General features: G+C 30.2%; 1 protein-coding gene and 1 long non-coding RNA gene across 2 annotated transcripts; one reads left to right on the top strand and one right to left on the bottom strand.

The window, feature by feature from the left end:
• The first annotated feature begins 105 nt into the window (after positions 1–105).
• LOC107362696 (uncharacterized) lies at positions 106–3110 on the top strand. The gene is made up of 5 exons (XR_016198073.1): positions 106–245; positions 356–535; positions 609–1142; positions 1737–2135; positions 2204–3110. It is a non-coding gene; the product is annotated as an uncharacterized LOC107362696 (long non-coding RNA).
• Positions 551–10328, bottom strand: LOC107362695 (U8-agatoxin-Ao1a). Its single transcript, XM_015929806.3, has 3 exons — positions 9805–10328; positions 1046–1115; positions 551–950 (listed from the first exon to the last, which is right to left on the bottom strand). Exons 1-3 carry the CDS (start codon positions 9986–9988, stop codon positions 809–811), a joined length of 396 nt encoding a protein of 131 aa, XP_015785292.1. The 5' UTR covers positions 9989–10328; the 3' UTR covers positions 551–808.
• Between the last annotated feature and the right edge of the window lie 613 nt (positions 10329–10941).

Here is a 10941-nt window from a genome sequence, read left to right as displayed (position 1 = left end):
TTGCAGCAGACTAGTAGTGACATCAAAAGAAGAGTGGACGTTGGACAAAGTAGAATTTTTACTAATGGCGACATCTTTTGTACGTCGATAGTATTATTTAGAAAAAAATCTCGTTAATGAATTTGTCTTTTGTTTTAGTTTTATTTAGCAGTTAATTATATCTAAATCATTGTCATTTCATTAGATAAGGATGAGTAATAAATCATCTCGTGATCGACAAGCTACAACATGATTTATTTTTAGAGGTAAGTATTAGCTACCAATTTTAGATTAGATTACGGTAATTTACGGTTTGCTAATCTTTAATATTTAAGGTTTAACATTTGTCTTTTTTGTTTTTTTTTCTTGCTTACAGTTGACATTACCATTGATGGGTAAATTGTGAAGGGTGTTTGGAAGATTTGATAATGGCTATTAACTTGTACAAGATTAGAGACAATTTTGCTTTAGGTTGGTCTTATTGGATTAGTGGTAATGTTTAAGTTGACCTTCTGATTAGAAAGGATTGGGTTAGTCTTTTGGTAATAAGCAAAAGGTTAGATTGACTGGCTTTAAAGAAAACAAGAGATCATTTAATTAATATTTTCTTTCATATCTTTTGATTGTAGATAATCATAATTTGGGCTCAAAAATGATTGAGTTGCGTTTTTTGGTAATAATAATCAAATACATGGCAAACTTGGATGTTCAAAATGAAAGGTTGAAGGTAATTTCAAGGAGAAGTGTTTGATTAAACGTTGGTTATTCAAGGAGATTATTCAATGCTTAAGAAAGGACCAGTGTCAGAGAATTGGCTTCAATGGTTGCTTTATTTTCTCCCCCATCTTTGAAATAATCCTATCCGTTGGCATCGACAATTAGTTCCCCAGAGATTACATTTACACAATGAATTACCACAACAACCGTCTGGCTTGAGGTCACAAATGGCCCCTCGTTTTATACAACTGCGTCTATAATAAAGAAAAGAAAGTCGTCAGATGAAAAATAATTTAAACATCAGATGGGTTCCAAGGAAAGACGATAATTGGATCAAGACAAGACTTACTTTTTTGCAAGAAACAGTTTAGCTAAATTGTCACCAACACCCTCCAACATTTCTGATGCCATATGACGATCTGTTGAGTCAGCGAGAAAAGAGAAATGTGAAAAAAGGTTATAAGTTGCAATAACATTGACCTGTAAAATTTTAAGGGTTATTTGATGATTTATTGGAGTTGAAAAGCTCTGTTAAATGATATAAATTGTCATTATTGACGACTGTACGAGAAATGGCAATGACATGCATCCGAAAATAGTAATTCACTTCAAGTGTTTTCAATCCTGACTGGTGCAAATATTTACAACTTAACCTAAACCGGATAACATTTAATTTGCTATTAGTCCAAAGCTTTTGTGAAACTGGGTAACAAAATGTCTGATTTTGAAGGTCAATTTGTGCTGAATTGGTGAATTTTGTTTCAAAATCGTATAAATCGATTCAGATTGAGAAAAGACTATAAAACATATCAATCAATAACAAGTTTTATAAAAAGCATTATTTGAAAGGTCACCTTATATTGGACATTTTATTTCTTCAGCAAATACATAATAATGCTAATCAACCGAAATCATTATTATCCTTCAATCCTATATTTGACCCTATCAATCTTATTTTTCCAACCTCATGGTTTTGGGCATTTCAAACCAACAATGAAGCTAATTTACTAATTTTACTTTCTCTCTTTTTCCTTATATAGATCAATATCGACATTTGATTTGGAACCACAAAAAGTGTATAATCGATCCAATATATCCTGTGATTAACAACTCAATTTTAAACCCTTCATTCGGTTGGATTGATCATTGAATTGGTTCTCAAGTATGGTCAAGTGTAATGCCCAATAACAATATACCAATACAAGTCTTAATGTCATCAACTTTTATGGTTACATTGATAATTATGGGCCTATTGCTTTACCATTTGATTGCCACTCCATAAACATTGTAAACTTGATAAAGGGACTCATGAGAAATGAAAAAACAGTCAATGGATCCAATAGTTACAGCTTAAGTTCATCTTTGGAACAACAATCTATTTTCCATTTCGATAATCACACAAACCATCATCTCCGTGATTAATGCGATCAATTTTAAAGGTTAACCTCGTCAAATTGGATTCAAAACCATTGACAAATTACACGATTATCATTTTCAATTTTACCAGATTCCTGTTTTAAATGAATCAGTTTAGTATTGATCTACTAAATATAGCTAAACATAATAATGTTTATAATAACAATCCAATCTTTTAACAATACTGGATGGCATAAAATAAAATCTAAACAAGATGGAAACCAAAGATGGTAAAGTTATCCCTTAAGTAATGAGGAAGAAATTAAAAACCAGGAAAATCAAACAAAGATTGTCCAAGGAATGTCAATTGAATCATCGACTGGTCCATCCATACATTTAATTGGTTTATCATGTTGAAGCTCATGGAATCAGTTAAATTGCGGTCAATAAAGTCTTAAAAGTCATTGATGTCAACGATTTGATGGATATCATTGATCACCCACAAGTCAATGCCAATCCACTTATAACAGCAAATAACACCAATGGACAACAACTACATGTATCAACTTTAATGTCACCAGGAATTTCATTAACATTTAATCAACTATAATTGACTTGGATGAATTTTTTATTACAATGGAAGCCCGTTAACCAAGCAAAGTCTTTAAAAATGTGCAACCAGTCAATCAAACCAGCATTTGTCAAAATCTACTTAATATATTAAATTAAGTATTGATGAGACTAATTGCCGAGTTAAAAGCCACTGGATCGAGCCTCGCAAATTGAAAGGTGTTGATCAATACAGAGTCGATAAAGTAAACAATTAACCGAACAGTTTTATTTCACAAGTTGAGATATTCAAGAGTCTTCATCTTAAGTCTATTGATTGTGATTATTATGATTAGCTGACATAGCAAATGACGTTTTCCTCTTGAATAAACTCAAGAGTTTCACATGGAAACTCTAAAAAAGGTTAATTTGTTATTGATTGGATGCAAATGAGTTCAATTAAACAGATAAAAATGAAAGAAATTAAAATAATTACAATTTACTAGTTATCAATCATTTTCAACATCAATCAAGCATCATTGATTATTTTCATAAAAGGCTTGAACAACTATGATATATCATTTGAAAATAACAACAGAAGTTTTTCGTTTAATTTGATTAAAAGCTTTGCTTTTGTTTATTAAACTTGTTGCTCCCCTAGAAGCTTAATTTGGTTTAAAAGTAAGACAATCGTTAATTTTAATCACGTTGGTTAATCTTTTTAATGGTAAATAATATACTCTTAAGTGTACGAGTTTAATTTTAATGGATAAAAGTGAAAGTTATCTTCTTGTGGTAGGAAAAGACTAAACTGATTAACATTGGTTTAACAACTTGTGAGTAAGTCACGTTGAGATTCATTACTTGCATTTACAATTGTTTATCCAACTACTGTTAATCAATTCAACTAATTGTCTGCAAGCCAATTTAGTCAACCGTTAACCGTCCGTCAAATGGCATTCACAAGAGTCAAATTGAAAGTCAGGTTTGGTCTTTGCTTGAATATTTTTCTTCTTTTCCTTGATTCAAGTTCATTTTCTTCAAGTGCATCCCATGGAAATCTTTGTGAAATTAATGAATTATCTTTGGGTGACTAACGGACTAACCTTTTAGGACGAGATTCAAGTAAAATCAAAGACGAAACAGAACAAAATGAGCAAATCTAAATTATTAGCATGTCAAGTATATTTTGCAGTTCGCCATGAGAAAAGAATTGGTTGTGACCGTTTTGGGTTGAAACATTATTCATCCTTAATTAATTAGTTTGTAAGAAAATAATCAAATTAGGTTAAACAATCTTAAAGTTACAGTCTTTTAATCGCTCTGAAAAGAGCAGAAAAATCGTCAGAAAATCTTTTTTCCAACAGGTTTTTCCTTACACTTGACAATCGAATCCAAGCGGCTTCTTGAAAATTTTCTAACCTCGCATTCTAACTGCTCGATCGTTAGCCTTATGTACCTGGCCTCATCCTTATGGACCTCTATGCATCTTAATTTTTGAAAAATTCATTCAAACAAAAAATCTACTCGGAACCGGAGATCAAAAACACTTGTAACGATTTTTTCGCTATAAATTTTCGGACAGGTACAAAAGTGTTATCAATTCTTCGAAGACAAAATTAAAAGGTTATATTACAGAAGCTGCTTACTTTGATTCACCAAAAATTCAATCAATTCAGCCCTAATCTTCATATCGAGGCGCAAAATATATTCAACAACCTGATGCACTGTAATGTCAAAAACTAATAAAAAATCGAGAAACCAAATGCTAACCTGGAATGGACAACCTTTTGTGAATCCGGATTCTACTTTTGAGGAAAGTTGGGAAAGTTGTTTTCGTTATTGACTTGGATTAAAACTCTCACTCAACTTATTATTTTTGTAAATTGCTCAAAATGTGTAAATGGGAAATTGCTGAATTTACCAAATTTTGATGGAAATTTCGTTATCTATTTGAAACTGAAAAAAATCAATAATTCATGGATGCAAATACGACAAACTGAATCAGTCTATCGTCCATCTTGTAGCCTAGCCTAACCTGGCTCAACATGATTAAAATGATAATGATAATAAATTGAACAATTTGATTCTCCTTGTTTGACAAAGTGATCACAATGTAAAAATGATTGAATGTCCAACTGGTCAAATAAGTGTATCACTGGGAGGTAAAAGAATCCAAGTCGAGTAGAGAGAAAAGGAGATTTCACCGAATCCATTCATTTTATACATTTGATTCATTTTTTTCCTTCTTCATCATCTCTCTATCTCTTAATACATGATTACTCTTGGGAATTGTGAATCATATACAATTGCAAAATGATTCCAAGTGTGAACAAAAATGTTGCCTGTAATTTGACTGGAATCTAATCATGATTAATACCGATGCAATTGAAAGGAAGGAAAACAAAAACAGAAACAGAAAAGTTTACTTGCAATTGTTTCATCATTTACCATTCATTTGATAACTTGATAACTGATTCAACATTTTATGTTTATTTCATATTGATAAATACATATTGATATTTGCCATTCCATCGATTTTCAGATGAATCAACAGCAAAGTCATGCTTTTTGCTGGTCAATTTGTAGCAAACATCAGCAAAACATTTACCTTAAAGGTACTCAGCTTACCGAGCAGTTTCAAAATGTTATCAAAAGAAATCCCTTTGAATACCAAACTAAGCCTCAAGCTGTGTAATCATATAAAACATTAATCAATAAATTTACGCCTTTTTTTAATCCTTTGCATAAGGCTTAGGCCTAAGAGTCAAGTGAAGGCAAAGTAACAATGATTATGGGTTAACAGCAAGATTCTGGTTATTTTCTGGTTACTTTTTTCCTCTCCTTTTACTGGTTCCATGGATGAACACATTTGATTAGTTTTCTGAATCTTTCATTAACCTTATCCTAATCTGACCATTCAATCTGTAATATTTAATTAACATGGAATGTTGATGAAAATCTTGAGATGGTTCAAAGCTTGATTTACTTATGATCATTATTGTACTCAACTGATTGTAACTCGATCAATACATTTAATACGATTATTGGAGTTAGGTAATTACCAGATAACTTGACAATCGCATTATCAACTGTTGGACAAATTGACCACAATCAATAATATTAGCTGAATAAGATTGAGATTTATTTTGAATAAAAGATAATTTGATACAAAAATGAGGGGAAAAAGAGATAAATTGAAATGAAATTTAACCCAAAAATTAATAGATAATCAAATAAAATGTGTGTTCCATCAAAGATGAAATGAAAGGAAAGCAACATGATGAACTATCAATTGAACCTCTTAATGGAAAGTAAGGTTACATTTACACCTACAAATGAACAATCCTAATGATGATTAACATAATAGACAAATTGTCATATTTGATCATTTGATTAATGGTCATGTTGAAGGGAAATTGTTGAAAGGTTAAAGAATAGGCTTGATAAGATTCATCTTGTCCAATCCCTCATTGAGCTGTCATATGAAAAGGTCTCATGTAAAAGGTATGATCAGTGTCAAGTGTCCAGTTAACCGTTGGAAATTCATTTCAACATGAGACTTGTTCACCTGATATCATTTCAAATTACTACCTTTTCCTTCAATCTATTTTTCAAACCAGAAATCAATTGTTGAAGATCTAATGTTTTGGTTTCATTGATTGATTGGAAAAAGTTGATAACTCAAGTAAACCAAAGTTGACCATTTCATTTTAAAGGTTAAGAACTGTCATGAAGCTTAATGTCTAACTGTAATTTGTTTACCTTTTTGCTGCTCGTTCAAAGTTAAACATTATTAATACATGGATCAACTGAATTGTAATTAAATCATAACAAGTAAACAGAGAAAAAAATGAAACATTTTGTACTTTTGATCCCTTTTCTGGTCTATAACAATTTTTGCGTTTTAGGTTCACCTCGTTAGTAAACAGTTATGACCATTTTAACGATTGTTTAGTCTAGTCAAATTAAATTATTAGCCAATGACTAAGATTAATTAAAATGATCAATATTGTGGCATAAAAGTCAAAGACTAATTTGCTCAAGGCATATTTAGATTAGCTGAGCTGTCAGAATAAAGTAAAGCTCAAAGATGAGAAATGAATTGATAATTGAAGGAAAAATCTTGAAGCATTTACAGTTTTAAAAAATGTTTTTTCAACTTTATATTCATAATCAATCTCGATTTTCAATGCTTTTTGAATCAATGAAAAATATTGAATATTGAAATTTCTATGAAAACTTTTTCCAAAAAATTTTAGTTCATCGATATTTAAGTTATTAGAGGCTAAAAATAGACTAAAATTTCAATACTCAGCACAAAGTTATAACCTTTTCTAATAATTTTTCACTCCCAATATTTGAATACCTGAATAAAGGTTAGAATAAATTTCTCATATTTCCAAGTTTCTCTCTGAATTTTTGAAATGTCATTATTATCATATTTTCGAGTGTTACTTAATCAAACTTGATCAATTATGCCTCTTAAATGGACTAAATAACGGAAAGGAATTGATTATCACCAAACTCCTTGGAGTGTTTAATATCTGAACAACTGTTGAACAGCTTCGGTAAACATGTTTTACTGTTTAATTTCAATATCAGTAAATGATTTAATCTTGCAAATGATATAATTATAGTTTCAGTTATATTAATATGTTAATTCTTATCTAATCAATTTTTCTCCATTTAATTTAATTAAGAGACAAACTCATTTATTATGATTTTACTCCAAGTCCAAGTTATCTCATATTTACTATCAAGTTTCCTATTCAATTGACTGGATGTAAACGTAAGATGTTCATTTGACTTTTAAGGTAACCTGTTGAGCGTTAGTTGAACATTTTTAGATCAATAATGAATAATAACGATTCATTCATGAAAGAGTAAAGTTTTTACATCATTCAAGAATCATTTGAACTTTCAATGCCAACTCATCGTATTTTTTACAATAATAAAATCATAATTTAATTTAGAAATTTCAATTCAAAGAAAAATTTATCGATAAAATGGGTTTTCTCAGAGTCTCCATAACCATAACTTAAATAATCAAATAACGACGACTTAAAGTCATAAAAACTTCAACCACCCAAAGCAATCAAAAGTTAATCTTAATGTTGACTGAAAATGTTTCGAGTTTCGATGTTCCATTTTGGAGGAAAAATAGCCTGAGAACTGGATTAGTTGATAGATAATAAGATTTTGCTTCAGTGTTTTCAAAACTTAAAATTGAATTTCGAATGAATTTTATGAGCTAATTACCGGTTGCATTTCAGTAGATTAAGATGAGAAATTTGTTCTGTATTTTGAATGCTAAGTTCTCAGGTTGAGGAAGACGGAAAGTAAGTTTAGAGTTAAATTTATGAGAATAGTTTTCATTGAAAATCTAATTGAAAATGTTCAAATTAAAGCCACAAATGCTATCAAAGAAACCATCTAATTGTAAATATTATACGAAGAGTTGAGTGAACAATTTTTCACCCTTCATGAGATGATAATAGATGAACTATTTGGATGAGCTTTTTTGGTTCTGTTTAAATGTCAACAAGTTGAGGCAATCTGGTTAAACAAGATAATGTCAATCCAAGTTATAATAATAATGATGATAATCAGCGTCAAAATTATGTTAAAATGAATAAACTGTAATCTCATAATCAGTTTACTTTGAACATAATCAAAGGATAACTTGAAACCAAAGGAGCAAAGATCCTGAACAGTCAATCACAAGTTTAACATGAAGTTGAACCAAAAGAGCAAAGGATTGTTCATTAATCATCAAACCATTTTTAATTATCATTCTTGAACAGTCTTGATACAAAGATACTTTTAATTGTTGAGGAACCAGAAAAGAACCAGATTTGTTCATTTGTTTACTTTGATTCCTTTTTTTAGCAAATAAAATGTTTAAATGTTGAATAAGAAGATTGATTTAAAATAGTTGATTCCTTGAAATCTTTTCTTCTACTCTGATATAAGCATGATGAAAAAGCATGATAAAAACATTTATGATTTAGACTGAAACAGGTAAGATCATTGATCTTTCTGCTTGAACTTTAACCTTGTTATCATGCAAGTTTCTATAGATTGAATCTCGTCTCAAAGTGATATTTTGAAACAAAATATTCAAACATTTCTTTTGTTTACTCGCCAACTCGAAATGTATTGTATTAAAAATGATAATCTTGCATTGAAAATGTATTCATAAATAAATGATTACTCGAGTAAAATCAATGAAATGATTGGAATAACGTTCAGCTAATTATCACGTTTAAAACAACAAAACCTGACTGACAAATTGTTGAGAAATAATTTAATTTACAGAAAATCTTTTGTTTCCTGAATCGCAGTTAACTGATTTTAACGTGAAATGAAATTAACAAATGATTGCAATTGTTGAAAGAGGATGAAAATGGTGTAAAACCCTCTTGAATAGCTGTTTAATGAAAGTGATTTCAATCACTTTTGGTAAATGATTTGTATTGAAATATGGGAAACTTGAAATGCTTAATAATATTGAAATATTAATGGAAGTTATAAGATAATTGTTGTTGCTATTGAAATATTCATAGACAGTTGAAGTGGACATTTTAATTTCTTAAAAGTTGAGCGTTCAAGTGTTTTTCAACTGTTATTTTCAGGTTTCAATGTGTAGGCTTTGCGCTGTTTAAAGGTGGGAAAAGGTTAATTCGAGTCGAATTGACTGTTGAGCAAATTTGATGGAAATTTCAATTTCTACATTAAATTATCATCTATTAGAAGTGGCGAGTTGAAAGGGAAAGGTGTAATGGATTATCGAGTCAAGGAACTCCAAGGTGAAGATCAATAACATGACAAGATAACGATTAAATGCTAATTGAAATGGACTAATGGATAAAAGATAAATGACCTCAACCAAGACGAACCAACGAGACTTTTGTTTTTTTACGCATTTTTTGATGATCGTTTTGTTTCACACTTTTCATTGTACATTATTATGGATAGAGGAAGATATTTAGCGAGAAAAATGAAGAAAAGAGAAAAAGCTTTCAATGGTTAATATCTCATGAGAATTGCAAGTAAAATTGAAATCAATCAAAGGTAATAAGCTTTGGGTTAAGTGAGGAAAGCAACTGATTGAAGATGATTAACTTTGAACAACAACTCATTATCTAACCGTGAATGATGAGAGGTTTGGGTTGATGGGAACGGGTTCAGTCTACTTACCACTGGTGCTGTAATAGCCTTCTGCTTGTGCATTGACATTGAAAAGTGTTGAGATGATCACAAAGGTAACCAAGATGAATAGTAAGGAACGATATCTGAGTGTTGTGATGAAGGGTTTAACAACCATTTTGGATGAATCAACTGTTAATTGTGAACAATGTTTCATCGAAGTTAAATGCTCCATTTTAATCACAATTCAATATGCAACTTGAAATGGTCAACTAATTAATATTGAACAAACAGAATTTTGTACCGACTTTGCGCTTAAATTTTACTTTTTGTTTTCAATTTAAAAAGATTTTCTCTTCTTCTCTTGTGTTAACAAATTAATTGACACACACAATTGTACTTTTAATTAACCAAATCTAGTTAATATTTACATTAATCACTTTATTAAATGGTAAAATGTTGAATTTCCGGTGAAAAGTGAATTTTTTTCATGAATCATTTAAAGTGAGGTTCAACTGTTGAATAAGTTGCTTTGGGTTTGTCTTTGGATGCAACTCAAAATCAACTCACAATTCCAGGCGAATGGTCTATACCAGTTATCATTTTCATGCGCATTTCAATGTGATGTTCAGGGTGATGATAATGATGATCAGCATCAATATCAATTACACTGAAGAAGAAGAAGAAAAAAGAAAAAGAAAAAATAGAAACTTTTATCCTTTTAAAATTAGTAAAGTGAACCTCAAAGTGAACCTCAAAGTGAACAATGAAAATGGACAACAAATTTTTCAATATTTACAAATGATAACTGAAAAATAAAGTGAAAACATATTGATCCGAACATTTACTTCCGGTTTTTTCTCAGGTAAACAAGTGTCTCAACATTTCATCGACTTCACTTGATTAGCAAAAATTAATGAAACAGTAAAGTTGATGAAAGTTAATGTTTATTATGAAATTTGTTATTATTTATTGAACCTTTCCTTTTCCCTCGCTACTTCACCTTTTCACTCACCTTTGATCATCATTCATTGAACATAAGGTAACATAAACAAATATAAGATCAACTCTATTGTGACAATAAATGAGACTCAAGGGTCTACTTAGGTGATCATCAAGAGCAGGATAAAGATGAAGAGCAACTAATGTATTCCCTAGCAAGCTGAATAAGAATTGATAATAAGAAGG

Source organism: Tetranychus urticae, chromosome 1 (assembly GCF_039701765.1).
Source record: "Tetranychus urticae isolate SD_2017Ah chromosome 1, NJAU_TeUrti_SD_1.0, whole genome shotgun sequence".
NCBI lineage: Eukaryota > Metazoa > Arthropoda > Arachnida > Trombidiformes > Tetranychidae > Tetranychus > Tetranychus urticae.
The sequence above is the reverse complement of the archived record's forward strand: the minus strand, read 5'-3'. Positions and strand labels throughout refer to the sequence as shown.

Excerpts from the sequence above, each read along its gene's own strand:
- LOC107362695 (XM_015929806.3), bottom strand. The coding sequence starts at position 9,988 with ATGGAGCATTTAACTTCGATGAAACATTGTTCACAATTAACAGTTGAT. Across the intron at positions 1,116-9,804 it reads AGGCTATTACAGCACCAGTG|ATCGTCATATGGCATCAGAA; the intron begins GTAAGTAGACTG and ends CTGACTCAACAG. Across the intron at positions 951-1,045 it reads AAACTGTTTCTTGCAAAAAA|ACGCAGTTGTATAAAACGAG; the intron begins GTAAGTCTTGTC and ends TCTTTATTATAG.